The sequence below is a fragment of the Gossypium arboreum genome, chromosome 12 (genome assembly GCF_025698485.1).
Source record: "Gossypium arboreum isolate Shixiya-1 chromosome 12, ASM2569848v2, whole genome shotgun sequence".
Taxonomy (NCBI): domain Eukaryota; kingdom Viridiplantae; phylum Streptophyta; class Magnoliopsida; order Malvales; family Malvaceae; genus Gossypium; species Gossypium arboreum.
Window position 1 is genome coordinate 115296660 of NC_069081.1, and position 25737 is coordinate 115322396.

Sequence of the window (25737 nt, forward strand, 5' to 3'; positions counted from 1 at the left end):
CACACAAGATGTACTTATCATTGATCCGTCAATTTATATACAAGGGTACTATTTCGAGCACATAATCTGGACGCACACTCTCGAGCCTTATAACGGGAAGCTCACATAGAGCCATTTTGGGAAACTCATAAAGAGCCTATCGGGAAGTTTATCTGGGCTATATAACGGGAAACTCATAAGAGCCATAATCAGGAAGTTCACAAAGAACCATATCGGGAAGCTCACGAATAGCCTATTAGGAAGCTCAATAAGAACCACTTAAGGGGAAGCTTCGGATAGCCATATATCGAGAAGTTCAAGTGAGCACTGTCGAGAAGCTCACAAAGAGCCAATTTAAGGGGAAGCTCATGAAGAGCCTATAATCAGGATGCTCATAAGAGCTAAAGATGTGTCCACAACACATGTAGGATCACAACTTATTGGGATGCTCTGAAGAGCTATAACGGGAAGCTCTCAAAAACCTTATATAGGAAACTCGAGAGGGCTAATACGGGATGCTCTTTCGAGCTATGGCGTGTCTGCAACATATGCAAGACAACAACCATTACGGAAAACTTGTATCCATCGATTTTCTTTTGTTTAAACGGGACTTAACATTTATCGGGCATTATCAGATATTTAATCAATTTCATATACATGGCAATTATACATTTCACATATACAACATTTAATCCAATCATATAAACGTACACAATTTAGTTACACGAACTTACCTCGACACTTGTTCTATATGAGAATATACTAATTTGAAACTTTTTGTTTTCCTCGATCCAACTCAGTATTAGGTCTTTCTGGATCTATATAAATGAATTTAATGTCAATTTAATCCATTTCATACTCAATTTAATTTAATTCACATCCTAGGAAAAATTATCATTTTGCCCCTATACTTTTCATAAATGACGATTTCGTCCCTAGGCTCGTAAAATGAAATTTATGCAATTTAATTCTTATTCCAAGCCTAACTAATTTTTACATATAATATTTACAGCGTATATATTTCATAAAAATAAAAAAAATTCATGAATTTTACATTTTTGCAATTTAATCCCGAAATTACAATTTCATGAAAATTCACTTTATAAAAGTTGTTTATCTATCAACAACCTTTCATATTCTACCATAAATTTCAAAATTTCAGCATTTAAATTTATGGAAAAATTTCTATACTTTGATATCTTTACAAATTAATCTCCAAAATAGATAGATTAAACTATTCCGGTCTCGAAAATATAAAAATTACTAAAAAAGGGACAAGATTACTTACTCAATTAAACCAAGAAAGCTTGCTTTCTCTTTCCTAGGGTTTCCATGTATTTTTGGGGAAGAAGATGATAATAATATTATGATATATCTATTTAATTTATTTATCATCCATTAATTTTTCCACTTTCCAATTTAGTCATTTTCTTTTTCTAATTTTCCATGGATGATTCATCATAAATATCTACTAATTTTTCTTAATGGTCTAATTACCATATAAGGACCTCAAGTTTTGAATTCTATAGCTATTTAATGTAACACCCCTAACCCGTATCCGCTACCAGAACAGGGTTTCAGAGCATTACTACCATTTACGATCACTAAAAAATTTAAATACTTACCGATTCAATGCATCATATAAATAAATATATTACCATTCAATCAACAGTTTGACACTTGTATAAGCATCAAACAATGACATTGTTAGTATACTTGCACATATCGATATAAATTCAACATTGATATATCTATTTTCTCGACATATCGCACTTGAGTTTAATAATAGTCTCAACTTACATAATTTCCTTGTATCAACATATCAAAGATAATCACATATGTACATGTCATGAAACATATCATGCTCTTACCGTTTCTTCATAAGCATATATCATTCATTTAATTATATCAATATTTCATGCTCTATTATTTCTATATATTTTATGTATATTTATTCCGGTAATAGTTTATATCAAACTTAACATAAATTATATTCCATGTACTTATACTTATTTCGTTTATCTATCTTTATAATTATTTCATATAACCATTCGTCATCTGATACATATTACCTGAATATCAATTGTTCAACAGATGTCATAGCGTCTCCCATCCATGGTCTTATTTATCTTTGACATGATGCCATAGTGTCTTTCAACTATGGTCTTACTCATTTTTTTGTCATGTTGCCATGGTATCTTTCAACCATGGTCTTATTCATTTCATGTCACACTGCCATGGTATCTTTCAACCATGGTCCTATTTATTTCCTGTCATGTTGCCATGGTATCTTTCAACCATGGTCTTACACATTTCATATCAGGCTGCCATGGTATCTTTCAACCATGGTCTTACACGTTTCATATCAGGCTGCCATGGTATCTTTCAACCATGGTCTTACACATTTCATACCAGGTTGCTATGGTATCTTTCAACCATGGTCTTACACATTTCATATCGAGAGCACACTCCTGAACCTCATCCTTACGTGGGATTACCGGTCCGAGCTAAATCCTCAGTAATATAAACCCATAGAGTATCGTCGGGATTACCACCCAAGCTAAATCCCTGCAACGACAATTACTCTAATGAGCTTGGATCTGAATTACCAGTCAAAGCTAAATTCAGACCCTAATTGGATTACCCGTCCGGGCTAAATCCATTTTACACATATTCTTCGGAGGGCTATATCAGATAGGATTACCCGTCCGGCTAGATCCTTTTTTGTCAATTCCTTTTCGAGATCCATCGAATTTTCCTTTCATTCAACCGGATTTCTTCCCATTTTATCAAATATATCAATGTTTTATTAATTCTCATACAATGAACATTCAAATCATATTCACATCAATAACATACAATCTCAAGCATTTAAGAATATAATTCAAGTTACACGAACTTACCTTGATACTTGTTTGTAAACAAGAAAATCTATTAATCCCGAACTTTTCCTTTCCTCGATCTAGCTTCAGTATTTGAATCTTCTGGATCTAAATAAATAAATTTAATTATCAATTTAATACATTTCATGTTCATATGCAACATTCTCTATAATTCAACTATTATTTATAGTTCATTCAAAGCTGTCTACTTGAGTCATAGTCACTAAATTATTTATAACTTGAGCTACGGAACTCCAAATTAAGATCTGTTAATTTTCCCTAAAACTAGACTCATATATATTTTTACCATAAAATTTTAAGAATTTTTGGTTTATCCAATCAGTACATTTTATTCTTCAAAATCACCCCTGTTCTGTTGTCTAACAGTTCTGACCCTTCTTCACTAAAAATAAATTATCTCTTTATACAGAATTCAAATGATGTTCTTGATTGTTTCTATTACAAATAGACTCATTCAGAATTCTAGACATATAAATTTAAGTCCCTAATTATTTTTATTCAATTTTTTATAATTTTTCAAATTCAGAACAGGGGAACCCGAATTCATTCTGACCTTGTCTCACAAAATTCATTATATCTCAAAATTTACAAATCCCTTGCTTACAATATTTCTTCTATGAGAAACTAGACTCAATAAGCTTTAATTACATATTTTGTTCATCTTCTAATTCGATTCCTACAATTTTTGGTGATTTTTCAAAATTAGTCTACTGCTGCTGTCCAAACTGTTTTAGTGCAAGCTGTTTATTACCATTTTTCCCCTAAGCTTTTAATAAATGATAATTTCGTCCCTGCTCAATTAGCCTCTCAACTGAGCTGATTTTTCTCAATTAACATTTTATTCTATCACCTTAAACTAATTTACAACCTTTAGGAATCAGAATTTCAGCAATAGACTTTAATTCCAAACATTTTCACAATTAGGTCCTAAAAATCAATTTCCATTGAAATTGCCTAATAAAATCATCTCATAAACAAATTAAAGATTTAATTTCATTCTATTTCATCATAAACTTACATCACTCAACCATGGTGACTTTAAATTTCATCCATGAAATCAAAACTAATGAATTTAATAGTAGGATCTAGTTGTAAAAGTCTTAGAAACACAAAATTACAAGAAAAGGCAAGGATTAACTAAATTGGTGCAAAATTATGAAATACCAGCTTAGAGAACCCTCCTATGGCGTTTTTAGCTGCTGGAATTGAAGAGAAATGAAGAGAAATCTAGATATTTCCTATTTAGTCCTAGTTTTATTTAGTTAATTTTGCAATATTCCAATTTTACCCTTAATTTATCAATTTTTCTACTGATTTCATACCCTTGTCGTCCAGCCCAAATAACTTTTGGGTCTAATTGCCTTTTATATCCATTCTCATTAGACTAATAAGCTATTTAATCACTCTAGCAACTTTTACACCTATTACAATTCAGTCCTTTTCATTTAATTGACTACCCAAACATTAAAATTTCCGAACGAAATTTTAATACCACATTAATAACATTTCATAAATATTTATAAAATTATTTTTGACTCGGTTTTACAAGATAGAGGTCCCGATACCTTATTTTACCCAATTTCTTTAATAATTTCTTTTTTTTAACTAATCACTAAACTGATAAAATTTTTCTATCAATATTTTCATACGATTTTCCTATCATATAAATTTTCAAGCAAAAATATTGAAATAAATTTCTCTTTAAATCGAATTTGTGGTTACGAAACCACTGTTCCGATAACATTGAATTTACGCCATTACAAAAAATTTTCAGGGTATTACATTTAATCCTTCTAGCTACTTGAATTCAGCTTTTATATTTTTATGCAATTTGGTCCTTTCTATAATTGATTATGAAATCGGTAAAATTTTCTTATCAAAATTTTCATATAACATTCCTATCATAATGCAGACCATGTAATAATTTTAAAATAATTTTTTTTCTGACTCGGATCTGTGGTCTCAAAACTACTATTCTAATTTTACTAAAAATGGGCTGTTACAAGTTGTAACTTTTTTTTTTAATTAAGTGATCAAAATAAGAACTTACCCATAATTTAATGACTAATAATGTAGCTTACCTAAAAAAAATCACCCTTATAAAGTCGAGATGGATTCAAATTTGTCAAGTTAGAGGGTTTTTCTTTTGTCACTCCTAAACAGAAATGAGAATACTCTGTATAACATATTTCAGTTATTTTAGTTAAACACAAACAAGTATTATCTATAAAATATATTCAAGTTTGTGAAGTCAAATTAATATATATTTAAGGGTTAAATCATTATTTGGAGTCTGAACTTGACAATTTTTTTAGATTGGGGTCTAAAATTTTTTTTTGTTCAAGATATGTCCTAAACTTAGTCATTGTTCCTATGTTAAGGGTTGAATTTTAAGATTTTCAATAATTAAATTAGATAAAAAAATTGAAGTCCTGATGTGAGAATATTTGTCAAATTTAAAGTTTCACTTGAACAAATAAAATTTCAAATCCCAACTCACGGGAAGTTGCGATGCAAATTGAATTGGGCCTGTCGTCGCAGTGTCTTATATGAAAGGGTCAATTGGGCCTAATCTTCCGCACGCATCTACGCTAACAAACATGTGGCGTCCCCTGCTTTGCAAAATTAAAGTTGTTTTGACACGGGCCGTACTTAGTTTGTTCCTACTTTAATTTGAAAAAGTGGCCTTTGACGGCTTCAATAAAACTGTTCCTGAATAAACTTATCCATGTAACTAGGGCTGGGAGTGATGGTGATGTGATACCATTTACGTTGCTCACGCGCTTCCAGTCTCTTCATTTTCAATTTGGATATACGTCAGTGCGTATTAACCAAAAAAAGCCCCAACGTGGAAGTGAAACTTGTTCCTCTTTTGTTTCCTTCGACTACGACGTCATTCCATTCCATCCTATAATTCTATATTCATTATATACTTCTATCCTCAATTTGGAAACAATAAACAAGTTTTTTTTCAGATATGCTTTTTTGTTCCTACTTAAAAAAAAAAAAGAGAGTCGAGTAAAATAAGAATATTTCTTATTTTAATCGGTTATTGAGGATTTGATCATTATTTTAAATATATAATAATTTTAAAAATCGTGATTAATATATTACTCTTTATAAATTTATAAAATACAAAAATTAATTATTAAACTGACTCAAATAAATATATTAAGAAATAAATAATAATAATTAACTTTAATAGCCGTGATAAAAATATTTTAAATAAATTTTTATAGTTTTACCTGATTAGTTCAAATTATCCATGTAACTACCATTAAAAGAAAAGATGTAATATTTTATATATACGATTCCTTCCAATATTTCGAAATTACGACATACTTTATAAAACATTTCAAGTACTATAAAACATTTGTGAATTAATTGGATTATACCGAGCATTAAAATGGTTAATTAAGACTTAATATTCTTATTTCATCAAAAAAGGGAGAAAAACACTTGATAAGAATAAGAGGCTAAAAAATAAAAACCGATGGGATGGGAGTCATGTGATGTGATACCATTTACGCTTCTCACACGCTTCCGGTCTATAAGTTTCAAGTTTGGATAAATCGATACACCCGGATTGTTAACCAAAAAAGCTCTAACGGGAAAGAAAAAAAAGGTAAAAATATTAATAGAAATATTAATAGTAGGAGTTAAATTGTATTTTATTTTTATTAAAAATAAGTTAATTAATTTTATGTGATAAAATTTTAATCTATTTTCAGTGTTATGTGTAACTATATGGTTATTTTATTAGTCATGTTAGTTTTTAATAATAGAAGCAAATAAAAATTTTATTGGCTAAAGTATAATGATTAATTTACTTATTTTTAGTAGAAAAAATTAAAATGTAATCTAACTCTTAATACATGAACATCTATGATACTTTTACTGAAAAGAAATCAGTTCCTTTTGTTTTCTTAAAAAGTAAGATGTTTTTCTATATACAAATTGAAATTATTGTGTATTGGGTAGTTATATAAAATTTTAATTAAATTTATAGTAAATAAAAAAAATTCTAATATTATTTTTTATCTACAAACTCGAATTTTAGGATTTGTTTACTACTCAAATGTATAATCATTGAGATGCCCATACATGTTTGTTGTTCCGATTCCGAAGGATAATCTTTTGGATTGGATGACTTAATAATTTAAGAGAAGACAAAAAGAAAGTTTTTAATAATTAGTTGTTGACTTGTTGGAAACAGGGGAACGAACTCGTAGTCGAGTCGTATATCTTACATGCCCTCTGACTTCTTCAAATTCAACAATACCATACCAGTTGTACATCTTTACCTAAAACCTTACACAAAAAGATCATATATTACAAAAAGAAAAAAGAAAAAAAAAAACACTTGCAGTAGTTTGTAGTTTGTACACTTCAGATTGAGTAACTCCATAAAGACACATCGATATCACTGTCAACTTCATCGCGATTCCTTGGTGGTGAAAGTAGAAGCGCTTCAGCCATGCTGTCAAGCAACTTAGGCATGTAGAACATTTCTTCTTCATCCATGAAGTGAAATTTCTCTGTCGAAACTTCACCTTCAGCTGCCATTTTCTTCTTGTTTTCCAACTTGACGTCACTGCTCGAAACTTCACAATCGGAAGCCTTAAAGCTTCCCTGCCTGACGTCGCTACCGGAGAGTTCCTGGAATACTGGAGGCCTAAATGCTTCAGCTGCCTCAGCTGCGGCTCTCCTGATATCGGCGGCATCGTTGGAAGCAGGCACGGGTAACCTCCAAACAGAGTCAGCGAAGTTAAGGCAAGCAGCCTTGCCTCTGAATGCTAATGCAGCTACATCATGTGCCCGGGCAGCCATTTCAGGGGTGGGATACGTTCCAAGCCAAATGCGAGTCTTTTTATTAGGCTCCCGCAATTCGCATACCCATTTATCATTATTCCTCCTTCGAACACCTCTAAAAACCGGATGCCGCGTCTCCTTGAATACTCTCCTCCCTGCTCGTTTCTTAGGCCTGTTGGTCGCTAGTAAAAGCACTTCCTCGTCAGAGTGAACAGCTCGCCGGCCACCAATGCCCCCTTCAGAAGATGAAGATGGCTCCACCCTTTCAGCACGCATAGAATAAGACTTGGAGAAGGGGACGTCAGGCGTTTGACTTGGAATATCCATTGAATTGAGTAAAAAACAAGTTATGGGTGTTGGGTTTTTAAGCAGCAAAAGGAGCAGTAAAGTACTTTTTCAAAACGGTCTCGAGATTATGGTGTCTGGGTTCGGTTTTGGAAGTTGAATCTTTTGGATTTGGATTTGGATTTTTCAAGCAGCAAGAGAGTTGGAGAAAGGTATATATAGTTTAGGAGGGAAAGGGCGTGGGGGCAGATAGAGTGCGATTTAGACACGGACGCGCATATTATAAGAGTGCCAGCTATGAAGTTCTAAAGGTCCCACATTGGAGCTGAGATAAAACAACAAACAAAGGTCTAATCTACAAATCCAAGCTCTTTGTTTTTGATTTGGCCTTTTTGGGCTTTTACAGCTAAGATTACAATTTATAAACTCAGTAAGCTAAGGTGTTTAGCACGTGTTTTGATGGGAATTGCACTTCGACACGTTTTTCATTTTCTCTTGGTGTGGGATTAGGGGGCAGTGAGAGGTAATTAGACAAATTTTAAATTCAATTCATTTAAACTATTCCATTCTCTTAATCTTATTCTGATTATATAGCTTGATTTTAACATGCTTATTTAATTTTTATTTTTCTATTATGTATCATTAATTTTTGAGATCTTAAATGTTTAAGTTCACTCGCATCATGCATAAACATCTTGTATCGATACTTTTTTTTAATAATGCAACTGAAAAATAATTTTAGTACATAAAAATGTTTCTTTTTCATTTTAAGTTATTAAATTTCAAAGAAATTTTGGTACTGCATTTATATTTTATATTAATTTTTTTTTGTTTATTATTCCTTTTATGTTTATTTATAGTAATAATAATTATTAGTTTAAAATATACTCTGTGTTGGTGTAGACTTTGCACATTTTGAATTATGTTTCTCAATTTTTATTTTAGAAATTTAATTTTTTATTTTTCAAATTAAAAATGTAAGTCTAAATTTTAATATTATCAAATTTTGTTAAATTTAAATATATTACAATATCAATATTTTTGTTGCATAACTATTAAATGAGTTTTTTTATTAAAATGTCGTACAACGAATTTAATTAAATAATTTTAATGATGTTATCATTTAAATTAAAAAGTATAGGAATTGTCGATTGAGTCTTACCTCAATTGGCATGGATATTGTTGACAATACAAGAGGATATAAGTTCGAATGTGCTGAAATACATTATCCTCATATTTAAAGTTAATATTTAATACATTGATAATATATGCAGAATTAAAAAATTATCACGTAACCCGATTCTTTTGTATATTTATTAATTTCTTCATATTTTATTATACTCTATCTTCACTGCAACCCTATTAAAAATTTCATTGAAACATGTACCAAACATAATTTCATTATTATAAACATTTATGATAAAAAAATACTATTAATAAACCTTTTTCCTCCGCCCAAAAAAAAAAAAAAACTCTTTTTCGCTTCAAGTTCCACGTTGGTCACGTGGCTTTAAAGAGGAAATGTGAACTTGAATCCCTACCTTACTTTTTAAGTTATGAAGTCCTTGATTGGGCCTTTTGGCCCAAAATATCCCACAAAATTTCCAACTTTTCTGATATGTCCTTGCAATGCACTCACAAGTCACAAATTAATCTCTCGAAGCATTTCAGTCCATGCACATTTAATTTTGATGCAATTAAGTAGAATTATAAACCACGATAAGATTGAAGATTAAAAAAGGTTGATGGTGAACATAAAATCAGCATTTCCTAACTTTCAAGTTTACTGTCATTTATAATTTTTCCTTTGTATATTATAATTAGGTTAATATATATAATCAATTCTTGTATTTGTACAAAACTTGAGAATTATTTTTTATATTTAAAAATTAAAAAATTTAAAATCTTAATTCAATTCATTAAAATTATTAGCATTTTATATTAGAATTTACCAACTTAATATGTTGTTTAAATTATTGGATGGCATATGAAGTAAAAGGAACAAGAAAAAACTATGTGTGGATACTTTAACAACACTGTTTTTTTTAAAATAAAAATAATAATTAATTATGAAAATAGTATAAAATTTATATTTATTACAAAAATGAATTGTTTTCTATGGTGTATTTGGTTTTCACTAATGTGTCAGACAACACTGCCTTAAATCAAACCTAATTATATGCCAATTATTACAATGAAGAAAAAAATATTTTTTTAAGTGATGTCACCAGACACTTTGGTGGCACCGATATTACTTTTTTAAAATAATCATCTTTTCAATTTTATACATTAATACAAAAAATGCATGGTAAAAAAAATAATTTTTTTGTGGTACAGCATGACACATAGACGACATTAATATGGTGTAATAACCCGAAATTTACGGGCACCGGAAAAGTGAGTTATAGGGCCTCCGTCTTAGTGAAATAAGTTTGAAAATAATTATTAAAAATATTTATGAGCCTAGTGGTGTGTCTAATTAGGATCTAATTAGGTGAATTTAGCTTAATTTAGAGTAAGTAATAAAAAGGATTAAATTGAATAAAGGGTAAAAGTTTAATTATAAAGCAATAGAAAATAAAAAGGATTAAAATGGCAATTAAGCCATTGACTACAAATGAGGCGGCATATTGGTGAAATAAAATCAAAGATTTTTTTAGGTTTTATATATTATAATGATTATTATTATGGTTTTATATTAAATTATTATAATTATTAATTAACATTATGGTTTTATATTAGATTATTATTATTAGCATTATTATTAAATAAATTAAATAGAAGACAATTGTATGGTAATAAAATATACATGTGTAAGAATTATATTGGTACAATTGTAATTTAAATATTTAATTACTTATAATTTAAGTATAAAGATATTTTATAATTATTAATTGTATTAATTAAATCATGAGATTTTTATTTGATAAGCAAATTAGATAATGACATTTGTAATAATATAAATATATACACTTGTTATATAATTATTAATTTACTTAATATTAAAGTAAAAGATATTTTAATATATGATATTAATATTATATTATGTTAATAAAATAATAAAGCATAAAAAGAATTAAGGAAACAAAGAAACAAAACAAAAGAAACAGAAACGAAGCAGGGAACAAAACGAAAACAGGGAAAGAAAAAGGGAAAGAAAATAAAAAGGGAAATTGAGATTTTAAAGCTTCAAGTTTAATTGGTAAGCTTAATTAAGTCCTTTTCTCTTAATTTTGATATTTTAGAAGCTTTAAAACAAGTTTTGATGAAATTAAGTTGATAATTCAAGAGTTTATATGTTTCCAAATATGGTTCATGTTGGATAAATTATGGAATTAGGGATTTAATTGAATGAATTCTAAGTTAGAATTGATTAAGGGATTAAATTGTAAACTAGGCTATAAGTTTTATGTTGTAAGGACTAAATTATTTGTAAATTATATTAATTGTAATATTAATTGTAATATTAATTTACAATTAATATAATTTACCCGAAATTCACGGGCACCGAAAAAGTGAGTTATAGGGCCTCCGTCTTAGTGAAATAAGTTCGAAAATAATTATTAAAAATATTTATGAGCCTAGTGGTGTGTCTAATTAGGATCTAATTAGGTGAATTTAGCTTAATTTAGAGTAAGTAATAAAAAGGATTAAATTGAATAAAGGGTAAAAGTTTAATTATAAAGCAATAGAAAATAAAAGGATTAAAATGGCAATTAAGCCATTGACTACAAATGAGGCGACATATTGGTGAAATAAAATCAAAGATTTTTTTAGGTTTTATATATTATAATGATTATTATTATGGTTTTATATTAAATTATTATAATTATTAATTAACATTATGGTTTTATATTAGATTATTATTATTAGCATTATTATTAAATAAATTAAATAGTAGATAATTGTATGGTAATAAAAATATACATGTGTAAAAATTATATTGGTACATTTGTAATCTAAATACTTAATTATTTATAATTTAAGTAAAAGATATTTGTTAATTAAATAATTAAATTATTAAATTATGAGATTTTTGTTTGAGAAACAAATTAAATAATGACAAATGTAATAAAATTATTGGTACAAATGTAGAATTAAATATGTGTACAATTGTAAAATATGTAAATGATGTTAAAATAGATATTTAAAATAAATATATTATAATATATGCTAATTAAATAAGTAAAACAAATAAATATAAAAGAGAAATAAAGAAACAAAAGGGAATAGAAACAGAATTGAAAACGGGAAGCAGGGGAGAAAAAGAGAAAGAAAAAGGGATAGAAAAATAAAAGAGAAAACTAAGGATTTAAAGCTTGGAATTAATTTGGTAAGTCAATTAAGTCCTTTTTAGTTAATTTTGATGTTTTAGAAGCTTTAAAACAAGATTTTGATAAAATTAAGTTGATAGTTCAAGAGTTCATATGTTTCCAAATATGGTTCATGTTGGATAAATTATGGAATTAGGGATTTAATTGAATGAATTCTAAGTTAGAATTGATTAAGGGATTAAATTGTAAACTAGGCTATAAGTTTTATGTTGTAAGGACTAAATTGAAGAAATTTCGAAATTAGGGAAATATGCTGGAAATTTTATAGTTAAATATAAGTTTAGACAAAATTTGAATATAAAAAGAAAGTGAATTGGATTAAGAAAATAATTAAGTTTAGTTAGGATTAAATTGGGAATAAGGTAGGAATTGTTTAGAAATTTAATTATTTATTATAATTAATGCTGTAAATAATAATATAAATTACTATTATTTTCAGAGCCAACAAAAAACCTGAAATGTCAAGATCGAAAGGAAAGGAGAAAGTCATCGAGGACTAAAACGGGAAAATTACGGTGTGTATTACTATAATTCAAATTTTAATTATTATTGATTGCTGAAATTTTAATTGTTATGTATGGTAAGTAAGACTTGAGGTAAGTATATGATTAATTGAAAAGTGTATTGATTGAAAAATAAATAAATGGTGACAATTGTATGGTGTTGATGGTATACACTTGTGTGAAAATTAATTTGTATATGGATTAAGATAATAGATATTTGAATTGAATGATTATTGAAATTTTTTGTGTAAATGAAATTGAAATTAGAAAAAGTAAAATAATACCCTATTAACTTGTCGGACTAGATTTGATACAAATGGCATGCCATTGGATTTGTGATGTGATGAGGAGATTGTAGTTCGGCCGAGAAGATGTTTCTGTTATTATATACTTCGATTTATCCGAAGATGCACTTAATGCCTTACTGGTGTGTTATGGAGGATTTAAAATATTCTGGGTGTGTTTGGGTTGGACATTCTGGTGTGTTTGGGTGGAAATCCGCGTATCTGTCATAGTCCGAGCTTTGTTAATAGGGTAAATAATTGAAATGAAATTTTGAAAATGAGATTATTTGTTTTAGCACTATTGAAAAGTACGAGAAAGAATGTATGAACTAAATTATGAATTGAGTTAGTATGAGAAAAATGAATTATGAATTTAAGATTTATGAAGTAAAATAATTATATATAAAAGTAGTTTAAATAATTATAAAATTTATGGTTGATGTTTGTAATTTATTAATGTTAAATAGTCTTGATTTATAGTAATACCACCGAGTATATCCATACTCGTGCATTTGTTGTTTCGTATGTGAAGTTAGTAGAAGTCAAGTGTCCTACTCAACATCCAGAACAATCTCGACTCCAACACAAACTTGGTGATGTATATTTTTCTTTTGGGTAAAGGTGGCATGTACATAGGTGTTGTTTAATCACTTGAATATGTATATTACTTTGAGTAGTGAAGGATGAATTATAATATTTAGATGGTTAAATGAAATGGTAAGGAAAGTACATGATATTTTGATACATGAACATTAAGTTGTTAAATGAATGAAGTTTATAATCAATTTTGAATGATGCTATGATAGTTATTAAGTTAAAATTATGTTAATGATATAAATATTAGTTATATGAATGTGAAACATTGGTGTTGGTGATTTTGGTTTGAATTTGTAGGAGGTTTAGGTAAAAATAAGCAGAAATGCTGCCGAAATTTTTTTATAAAAAAAAAAAATTGGAATACTCGAACAAGTCCCGTTCTACTTTTAATACGTGTTTGAACTTCGAGAGTCCAAGATAGGGACTTAATTATTATATTATACTATGAAAGTTATATTAATTGTAAATTATTCGTAAGTTGTCTGATATGTCCGGTAATGCCTCATAACCTCATTCCGGCGATGGTTTGGGGTGAGGGGGTGTTACATATGGTTTAAAAAGAACGATGACAGAAAAAAAACAATTGAAAAATATCATTATTTATTACAAATGTTGCGGCAAATTAAATCTTTTTTTTAACATTTTAATTTCCTAAGTTTATTTTTTCTAGTGAGTTCTGAGTCGTGACTTTTTACCATCGTTTTTTTTTAAATCAAATTGTTTTATTTTTTAAAAAGGTTTTTTTTTTCCTTTTTTTTTTGAATATTCAACTGATAATTTATTGATGGGATTTTAGCACACCTCCTATGCAACAATAAATTTCTACTACAACTGTCTAATTCTAATGGGCTACTTATTCGGCGCCTAGGGAAAATGATTGCAATAAAGAAATGGAACGTTTTAATAATATCAAAAGAAAATAAATCTTTAAAACTAAAGCAAAAAGAAAATGAAATGCTAAACCCAGAAACTCCTCTCCTTCTGTATCCCCATTGTTTTTACTGCATCAGTTGTTACTTAGGCCCTTCCTCTGAATCCTCTTCAGCATATAACTTTTCGACCGCTAGCCTCCACTAAACATTCGAGCTCATCAAATCACCTTATCGTTTCCAGATCCGGACTCGTTATTATTATCTCTTCTACCATTATTGTGATTTCGGTCCCTATTCACTAGATCCTCCACTGTGTTGGGTACCTCTTCCATCCAATACTGTGGATCTTCGAATCTCCATCCTTCTCTTCCTAACTCATGCGCTACTCTGTTGGCTTCTCTCGGTATGTGGCTAAACTGTATACTTCTAAATATGCAAGCTTTCCTTTTTATTTCTTGGATGTAACCTCGGATAGTTGATTTGTCCTCTGAATTCAATGTTAGTTTCTTAATGACTGTCAACGCGTCCCCCTCTACCTCAACCTCTTGAAAACCCAAGTTCTCTGCCATGGTGGCTGCCTGTAAACACGCTCTAGCCTCCGCAATGGTCGGATCTACTATATTTCTCCCTGGGTAAGTGCACGCTGCCATGACCTCGCCTTCTTTGTTTCTCGCGATAATTCCTGACACTGATTTATTTTGATTCTGCTTGAAGGCTGCATCAAAATTAACTTTTATTCTGTTATCATTGGGTGGCCGCCATGCTTTATTATTAATCTCATTTCTGCTCTTCGTGACATCACTCACGTGTTTGATTTCTGCATAATATGCATTAATGAATTCCACTGTGTCATGCATATTAGTCCTGCTACCCTCATGATACACTTTTGTTTCTATTATACCAAATATCCCAGAAGAATATAGTTCTTTTTATGCACTCCTCTTCCGCAAGGTTTTCGTATTCCACCGCTAACCATATATTCCAATTTGCTTCTGTATTGCATGGAGAATTACCACATCCTAGCTCCCGAAGAACTTGGCGAGTGAAAGAGCAGTCTCTGTATACATGGCTAATTGTCTCCTCATCTTCGTGACATACTCGGCACATCGTGTTATTCACCAACCTACTAATTTTCAAATTAAACAGAACCGACATATACTTCTTAGCCACTCTCCATAAATGTATACGTATCTTGCTTGGTACCTTAATATCCCAAAGTCTCCTGTAAAACTTAGATAGAAAGTTTTGTTGTATATTGGGTGTTTCTATTGTATTTCTCCATTTGTATCCTGTCTTTGTTGTATATATCCCTGTATTATCCCCCCTCCAAACCAATGCATCTTGAAGCTCGATGTTCACCAATGGGATTGCAATAATTCTCTGCATTTGGTCCTCACCAAACAATGATCGTATTTCCTCATGTTTCCAGGTAACAACCTCCCTATCTATTAAATCTGACACCATAGTATACCTTATATTAATTTGCTGATATTAAACTCTACCATTTCCAGCTTCAGGCAACCATACATCATTCCATATATTGACATTCCGCTCGTTCCTGATTCTCCAGCCAATCCTATCTTCTAATAGGCGTCTGGCTCCCCAAATGCTTCGCCAGGTATACGAAGGGTAAGAACCAACTCTTGCACTCATAAAATCCCCTTTTGGAAAATACTTCGCTTTCATTACTCGTGCCAACAAACTATCAGGTTGCATAATAATCTTCCATCCCTGTTTTGCTAACAAGGCCATATTAAACTTTGATAAATTTTTAAAACCCAACCCTCCCTTCGTTTTGGGGACGCACATATCGCTCCACTTACACCAATGAATCTCTTTATTATTTTTTTGGATTACACCACCAAAATTTACACATTATATTCTCAAGATATTGACAAAAAGAAATTGGTAATTTAAAGCATTGCATCGCATAAATTGGAATAGCCTGTAAAACAGATTTGAGAAATACCTCCTTCCCCCTAGCCGATAAAACCCGAATACTCCAACTGTTTATCAATTTGTTAAAACAATTTTTAATCTCAATGAACGCCTTTTTTTTCCTTTGGCCCACCATTGTAGGCAACCTCAAATACTTTTTCGGATTATTAGAAATTCTCACTCCCAAAATATTACCCATTTGCTCCTGTTCTTCCTATTCAACATTTCCACTAAAATAAATCAATGATTTGTCAATATTGACCATTTGCCCTGAAATCACTTCATACTCCTTGATTATACCTTTCATTTGGCTAGCACCATCAGTCGATGCCTCTCCGAACAGCATACAATCATCAGCAAAAAATAGATACGTTATTGAAATATTTCTTCTTCCTATCCTGGCCCCTGAAATCTTTCCCTCCCTTTTCGCTTTGCCCAATATCCGTAAAAAACCTTCAGCACAAATAAGGAATAAATACGGACTGAGCGGATCACCTTGCCTCAACCCTCTGTGTGACAGCCCTAATTTGACCCTAGTCGGGAAGTGGTTTCGTGACCACAAAACCGAGTCACAAAAATAATTAAATGCTATATTATATGCTTATTATATGTGAAAGTGCATGTGTGAAAGTATTGTGTCTTAATTTTGTCATTTGAATGTGGAATTAGCTAAAAAGGACTTGTTTGAGAAACTTTGAAAATATGGCAGGTGAATGTCCAAGTGATTAATTTTGTAAATGACTAAAGTAGAGGATTTGCATTTCTATTTTACCACTTTATGTAAGTCTACGATAGTGGGGTTGGTTAATACATCATGTGCTTAATAATAATAATAAATTATAAACTTAAATTATGTTATAAAATAATATATGTTATTTTATAACATAAAAATGTAGTGATAAAAACAAAGTGGAGCTTTATTTTTTTTTTCTTATCACTTAGCCGAAACTAAAGAAACTAAAAAGAAGAAGTGAAGCTCTTGAATATTCGGTCATTTGGGGGAAGATAAATTCAAGGTAAGTGTAATACCCTGAAAATTTTTACAGTAAGATATTATCCTTGATATAGTAAAATAAGGAAATAAAGTGACATAAAGGGAAATTTTGAGTTATGTCAATATTAAGAAGTATATTATGATATATTAATTCAAGAAAGGACTAAATTGTAAAAGTGAGAAAAGTTTTGTTGCACAAGAGTAAATACTCAAAATTTAAGGGGTTAAAGTGTAAATATGAAAAAGTTGAAGGACCAATAGTGTAAATATTTTAAGAGTGGAATGATCTAGAAACTAAGGAAAATAGATGAATTAGGACCAAATTGAATAGGTGAAGAACTATGAGGGACTAAATTGCAATTTTACCAAAATTAAATGATGACTCAAGGATGGAATTTTAAAAGATAATAAAGGGCAAAATGGTCAATTGGAAGAGAGAGAAATCTAGAAAGTAATGATGATGTTGATGATATTTTATGATTATTTAATTAGATATATATTATTTTAATGAGATATTTTATTATTATTTTATTATTAATTATTTAGTATAAAAGGAAGGAAAGATGAAGAATTTTCATCATCTTTCCATGCATGCAGCCAATGTTAGAAGAAAAGGAAAAGAAAGAAATTTTCTTTTCTTTACAATTTGGTCCTTCCACTAAAAATTCACCATTTCCACCTAGAAATCAAAAGAATTTCCATTGCTACTAAGAGAGAGAAATGTTAAGGAGGCCATGGGGAGTTAGAGTATCAAGTTGGATTCAAGAAATAGAAGCTGGAGGAGAGAGAAAATCAAGTTAAAGATTAGTATCAATAGAACAAGGTAAGTATATCAAGATTTCAATATGTTTTTAAGTTTGTTATTATTGATAAAACATGGAAATAATGTTATAGTAGAGTTTTCTTACATAAGGTCTTATGTTCTTGATATGTTAGTGAAGAGAAAATAAGAGAAAGTGATGAGAAATGGTGTAGAAAAAGAAAATAAGGATGTTATAACATGGTAATTAATATCTTGTACTAAAATAGTATTGGACAGCAGCAGTAGACTAACTTTGAAAAATCACCATAAATTTTATAAATCGAATTAGAAGATTAAAAAATATGAAATTAAATATCATTAAGTCTAGTTTATCATAGAAGAAACGGTGTAAGCAATAGATTTGTAAATCATGAGATATAATAAATTTTTTGAGACAACATCAGAATGATTTCGGGTTCCCCTGTTCTGACTTTGAAAAATCATAAAAAATTTGATAATCATAATTATGGGCTTAAATTTATATTTTTAGAATCTTTAATGAGTCTAGTTTCAATATAAATAAATTTGAACGTCATTCGAATTCTGTATGAGAAGATATTTAATTTTTTGTGAAGAAGGGTCACAACTGTCAGACAGCAAAATAGGGTAACTTTAAAGAATAAACTGTACTTATTGACTGAGCCAAAAATTCTGAAAATTTTATGGTAAGAAGATATATGAGTCTAGTTTCAGATAAAATTATCGGATCTTAATTTAGAGTTCTAGAGCTCCAGATATAAATAATTTAGTGACTATAACATAGATGGACAGCTTGAATATTCATAAAAGTAAATAATAAAAATTATGGATAATGTTACTTACAAGTGTGTTATCTACATCAAGGATGTGGAATGGAGAGGAGGAGGAGGAAAAATATGTATGAATATTCATCTAGCATGGCTAATTTGCATGTTTTAGGCTTAGGGACTAAATTGAATAAAAGTAAAACTTTATGGGCAATTTTGTAAAAATGTCAGAAATGACTAAATTGCATGAAATAGATTATTTTATTATTTAAATTACAAAATTTAATGAAATTATCAATTCAGTTCAAGATCGGGGGAAAACATGTTTTAGGGATTAAATTGAAAAGTGTTGAAATTGTGAAAAATTTTGATATTTAATAGAATTCATGGACTGTTATCGATATGCATGATAATAATAGCTGGAAATAAGGATTAAACTGCAAGAATTTTATTTTCTTGACCCTAAGGATGAAATCGTCATTAATTAAAAGTTTAGGGGCAAAATGGTAATTTTTGCCTGGAGCATTAATTAAATGCATTAGAATATGAAATGAATGAAAATGATGATCAAATTTATTTATAAAGATCCAGACGACACAAATACGAGACTTGATCATGGAAAAGAAAATATATCAGAATAATGAAATCATAAACACGAACAATCAATGAGGTAAGTTTGCGTAACTTGAATTGTATTTTTAAACACTTGAAATATGTGGTTATGTAATGAAAATATGATTTGAATATTCAATTTATGATAATTGATGAAATATTAGTAAATACTCGATATAACTTGAAAATAAATCCCTGTTGAATGAAAGGAAAATTCGATGGATCTCTGAAAAGGAATTGACGGTAAAAAAGATCTAGCTCGGACGGGTGATCCTAACCTGATATAGCCCTCCCGAAGAATATGTGTAAAATGGATTTAGCCCGATGGTAATCCGAATTAGGGTCTGAATTTAGCTCGGACTGTAATTCAGATTCAAGCTCATTAGAGTAATTGTCGCTGGTGGGATTTAGCTCGACCGGTAATCCCGACAATACTCTATGAGTTTATATTATGAGGATTTAGCTGGACCGGTAATCCCACTGTAAGGATGAGGTTCGCGGGAGTGTGCTATCTGATATGAAATGTGTAAGACCATGGTTGAAACATACCATGGCAACCTGATATGAAATGTGTAAGACCATGGTTGAAAGATACCATGGCAGCCTGATATGAAACGTGTAAGACCATGGTTGAAAGATATCATGGCACCTGATATGAAACGTGTAAGACCATGGTTGAAAGATACCATGGCAACATGACGGGAAATAAATAAGACCATGGTTGAAAGATACCATGGCAACGTGACGGGGAAATGAATAAGACCATGGTTGAAAGATACCATGGCAACATGACAGAAAATGAGTAAGACCATAGTTGAAAGACACTATGGCATCATGTCAAAGATAAATAAGACCGTGGATGGGAGACGCTATGACATCTCGTTGAACAATTTATATTCGTGTAATATGTATCGATGACGAATGGTTATATGAAATAATTATAAAGATAGATAAACGAAATAAGTATAAGTACATGGAATATAATTTATGTTAAGTTTGATATAAACTATTACCGGAATAAATATACATAAAATATATGGAAATGATAGAGCATGAAATATTGATATAATGAAATGAATGATATATGCTTATGAAGAAACGGTAAGAGCATGATATGTTTCATGACATGTACACATATGATTATCTTTGATATATTGATACAAGGAAATTATGTAAGTTGAGACTATTATTAAACTCAAGTGCGATATGTCGAGAAAATAGATATATCAATGTTGAATTTATATGAGATATGTGCAAGTATACTAACAATACTGCTGTTTGATGCTTATACAAGTGTGAAAACTGTTGATTGAATGGTAATATATTTATTTATATGATGCATTGAATCGGTAAGTATTTAATTTTTTTTTAGTGATCTGTAAATGGTAGTAATGCTCCGAAACCCTATTCTGGCAGCGGATACGGGTTAGGGGCGTTACAGTAAGTTCATGGTAGTTTGGTTGAAAATTCATGTTTTTGAGCTCCTCTCTTGGTTTTACTTTAAACCCATTAATTAATTTGTTAAATGTTGGTTAATTGTGCATTCGGTCATGATAGGAAATTGCAAAAATTTTGTATTTGATGATAGAAATTGATGAATGAAAGTTTGATGGACTATAATGTTAAAATCTATGTGATTGTAAGTTTATAAATTTAAATTTTGAAATTTGAACTATGTGTGGCTCAATTGCTTGAAATGGGCATTCGACTATAGTATGAAATGCAAAGAAAATTTGGTGTTGGATGTTTTAAATGATTTAGATAGTTATAAATTAAGTTTGAGGCTTGGTACTTATGTATAGATGGTTTATTTAGATAACTTGGCTTGTAAGTTTAATGGTGAAGTTTATGCTTTGTGAGGATAAATGGTTTAAAAAGGATCATTCGGCCATGATGTAAAAATTATAATGAAGTGATGTTAAATGCTTTGAATATTGAGTATATATTGTTATAAGTTGAATTTAAGGTTTGTTAAATTGTCTTTGTCATTGCCGAATGTGTGTATAGTTAAAGAAAATTGTTAAAGTGCTTAGTTAATTGATATTAAGTTAATGGTGTGTGTATAAATTATTTAAAATATAAACTTTGTATGAGTATTAAAGGTTGTATATGAATTCGGCCTTGGGAGGAATTTTAGTATAAAATGCTTGAATGTTAAATAGGTTATTGCTTTAATGACCGAATGTGCCAAAGGCTAATGCATGGACTAGTTGATCAATATGTGTTACGGGAACATGAATAAATATCTATTTGATGAGCTATATATTTGGCTATATGGTTGAGATATGTATATGAAAATATAAAATGCCATATGAGTTTTGTGTTTGTGTATGTGAACTAAGTATATAATGAATATTCAGCTATGAAGGTTAAAGGTTAAGTCATAGGAATTTTGGTGATATACATATTCGGTCATTAGGGTTATATGTACTTTGGCTATGTGGGTTATGTGTTAAGGTAAGTTACTTATTTGATATGTGTATTCGGTCATAAAGGTGTACATGAAGAAATGTTAAATTAATTGTATTAAATTGCTTAATGTGATTAAAAATGTGTATGACCATTTTGTATTTGAGCTAAAAGTAGCTATATGACCTATTTAATTTCTTGTCATATTCGGTCATAAGCTAGCATGATGGGACTTTAATAAGTTAAATTTGTTTGAATTAGCTCAAGAGCATAAAGAACCAAGGTTGGATAGGGGAAAAGAAAAGTAGTTGAATAACCGATCCGAGACTGTTCGAAAATATTCGAGGTAAGTTTTAAGTTGTTAAACATAAGTAATATTCAATAATGACATGACATATTTTGAGAATTTAATATTATTTGTAATGTATGTATATGGCCGAATGGCAAATATAATATGGAAGTATAATGTGATATGCTTTTATGATCAAATGATAAGTGTTAGATGAATATGAGTGAGATGTTATGTGTAAACTATCAAATGATAAGTGTGAATGATGAAATGAAATAAAAGTGAATAAAATGTAGGATGATATATTCGAATGATGCTAGTACCTAATTTGGTGTGATTGTGTTATATGAAACTTGTTGATTTGAATATCGTATGATACTAATCGGGCCTTTGAGCCTAACAGGCTATAATGCCGGTGAGATACTAACCGGACCCTTGAGCTTAGTAGGCTATAATGCCGGTGAGATACTATTCGGGCCTTCGAGCCTAGCAGGCTATAATGCAGTTGAAATGATATCGGGCTTCGAGCCTAACAGGCAATATGCCGGTGGATGAATTCGGGTTTAAAACCTAGCAGGCTATATACCGGTGATTTGATAAAAGTCTAAGACTAAGATACCTCGTGTTAGAACGACAAATGAATACATTCAATACATTAAGTAGGCCAGGTACGTATTATGTACTTTTATGTGAGTTTGATTTGAATTGAATCATAAGTGTATAATGTGATACATATGTGAATAAATGTTATAACTATATCTATGATCATGATACATTCGGTCAATGTGTGAAAGTATGTGAAAGTATTTGATTTATTTATGTTATATGAATTCAGATTAATTGAAATAAGAATGCTAAATGTGCATTATGTGCTGCGTATATTCGGCCAAATGACATTATACCTAGAAAATGGCCTATTGAGAAATTGAATGATCGAAGTATAATTGAGTTTATTTGTTTGCATTGCTTAAAACTTACTAAGCTTATGAAAGCTTACTCCGTTTGTTACGTTTCTCTATTTTATAGATTGTTGACTCACCACCGCTTGGAAGGGGATCACAAGAACTCGTCACACTATCTATCATTTTGGTACTATTATATTTTGGAGCTAGGATGGCATGTATAGAATAGACTTAAGTGAATGATATTTTAAGATGTTGTAGTATATAAGCACTATGAATATGGCAACTTTTGAATGTCTGTATAAGTCTGAATTTTGATCTATGATTGTATTTGGCTATGCATAAAATTGCTAATGAACTTAGGTAAATGTGAATGTACAAATGTAATGTTTTAGATTGGTAACTCTTTATAATCGACTTCGGCGACGGATACGGGTTATAGGGGTGTTACACTCTGGCCGGTCGAAATTCTTTTCCATTTTTCCCATTAATCACCACCGTATACTTAACACTCGTAATACACCTCATTATTAACGTTATCTATTCTTCACAAAAGCCCATACGGTGCATCATTTTTTCCACAAAACACCATTCCACCCTATCGTAAGCTTTACTCATATCAAGTTTTAAAGCGAAGCTTTTATTTGATCTCCCTCTTCGTTTCTTAAATGAGTGAAAAATCTCGTACGCCACCAATATGTTATCTGTAATTTGCCTTCCCGGCACAAACACCCCTTGACTGTCATCGATACAATAATGTAAAATAAGACGAAATCTGTTGACAATCACTTTTGAAATTATCTTGTATATCACTGTGCAAAGACTAATTGGTCGAAACTAACTCATATTATTCGGTGTAATCACCTTAGGGATCAATACTATACTTGTCCGATTCACCTCCTCCATATTCCGTTGACTATTCAAGACCTGCAAACAATACCTCGTAATCTACTCCCCCACTATATTCTAATATTTTTGAAAAAAGATTGTCAGGAACCCATCAATCCCTGAACCTTTAAGAGCGGCAATAGATTTCAATGCTTCTAGAATTCTGCTGCTTGAAATTCCTTCCGTAAATTTTCGTTGAATTCCTTCGTAATACAAGGACGTATTGTTGAAAGTAAATCATCACTGCTACTGACTACACTTTTGGAAAACATATTTTTAAAATAATCAGTTGCTATAGTAGAAATTTCAGTAGCCTCATTCACCCATCTGCCAGCTTCATTTTCAAGCCCTTTAATTCTATTATTTTTCTGCCGATAAGAAGCCCATCTATGAAAGAAAGTCGTATTCTTATCCCCCATATGCAACCAATCAACTCTCGCCCTTTGTTTTCAGAAAAGCTCCTCTCTATCAGTTTTTAAATACATTTTCAATCTAATCTCCGTCATCTCTGCTAAGACCTCATCACTGATTTCTTTAGAACTCAAACTTATCATTCTACTGTTCAAGACATTTGATCGGTATTCTCTAGCCCCTTTTTCTTTCTTCGCCCATTTACTTAAACGTGTCCCCAGTTCTGTAAGTTTCGTCATCGTTTCTTCTTCATTAGACAGCCACCCTTGCTTGACTTGCTCTTCTAATTCTTCACTCAGCAACCAATCAACATTAAATCGAAATTTCTTGTGGCTATCCAACGTTCGTGTGTTCTCATCCCCTCTCGTATCAACTATCACTGGACAATAATCCGATAACCCATGTTGTAAATATTGAACCGAGTAATTATTAAACAGCTTCCACCATTCCTGATTAGCTACTCCTCTATCCAATCTTTCCTGTATATTGTTCCCAGCCAATCTACCTCTTTCCCAAGTGTACCACTGACCAACAAACCCAAAATCATTTAGTTCACAATCTTCAAGTGCTTCCCTAAAAGCATTCATCTGTCTTTCCCCTCTAATTCGTCCTCCTTGTTTTTTATGAGCGAATAGAATCTCATTGAAGTCACCCAAAATTTTTTCCTATTTTTTAAAATCAAACTGACTGATGTTGTTAATGTATCAAGGACACCACAAAAAATAAATAAATTTTTACTATATATTTTTTATATTTCTAAATGCTGAAAATACAATTATTTTTAAAAAATTCATACCGGTGCCGCTAACGTGTCAAGTAACACCACTTAAATTTTTTTTCTTCATCATAATGATTGACATATAATTGGGTTTAATTTAAAGTGATGCCGCTTGACAGCTTGATGACACCCAATATTACTATAGAAAACGATTCATTTTTATAATTAAACTAGATCTTATATCATATTCATATTTAATTATTTTTATATTATGTTAATTAAAAAACCAACAAAGCTCATCGTAACTTCTTTTTATTAATATTTATAGATTCCCCTTAAATTGGGTAAATATGCAATATAAATTTAGGTTGATGTAGACGTAAAATTCTAATAAAAATTCTAATATCAACCCAAAAATAGAGAAAAACAATATATATATCCAGTCGGCTCCATTAATTG

General features: G+C 30.3%; 3 protein-coding genes across 3 annotated transcripts; all 3 read right to left on the minus strand.

The window, feature by feature from the left end:
- Positions 1-7040: 7040 nt before the first annotated feature.
- On the minus strand, positions 7041-8194 carry LOC108482558 (dehydration-responsive element-binding protein 1B-like). Its single transcript, XM_017785688.2, has one exon. The coding sequence runs from the start codon at positions 8019-8021 to the stop codon at positions 7272-7274; it is 750 nt and encodes a 249-aa protein (XP_017641177.1). The 5' UTR covers positions 8022-8194; the 3' UTR covers positions 7041-7271.
- Positions 8195-14787: 6593 nt separating this feature from the next.
- Positions 14788-15426, minus strand: LOC108481412 (uncharacterized). Its single transcript, XM_017784552.1, has one exon. The coding sequence runs from the start codon at positions 15424-15426 to the stop codon at positions 14788-14790; it is 639 nt and encodes a 212-aa protein (XP_017640041.1).
- Positions 15427-24598: 9172 nt separating this feature from the next.
- Positions 24599-25147, minus strand: LOC108481413 (uncharacterized). The gene has a single exon (XM_017784553.1). The coding sequence runs from the start codon at positions 25145-25147 to the stop codon at positions 24599-24601; it is 549 nt and encodes a 182-aa protein (XP_017640042.1).
- Between the last annotated feature and the right edge of the window lie 590 nt (positions 25148-25737).

Coding starts and splice junctions, on each gene's coding strand:
- LOC108482558 (XM_017785688.2), bottom strand. CDS start 8,021: ATGGATATTCCAAGTCAAACGCCTGACGTCCCCTTCTCCAAGTCTTAT.
- LOC108481412 (XM_017784552.1), bottom strand. CDS start 15,426: ATGCATGACACAGTGGAATTCATTAATGCATATTATGCAGAAATCAAA.
- LOC108481413 (XM_017784553.1), bottom strand. CDS start 25,147: ATGAATGCTTTTAGGGAAGCACTTGAAGATTGTGAACTAAATGATTTT.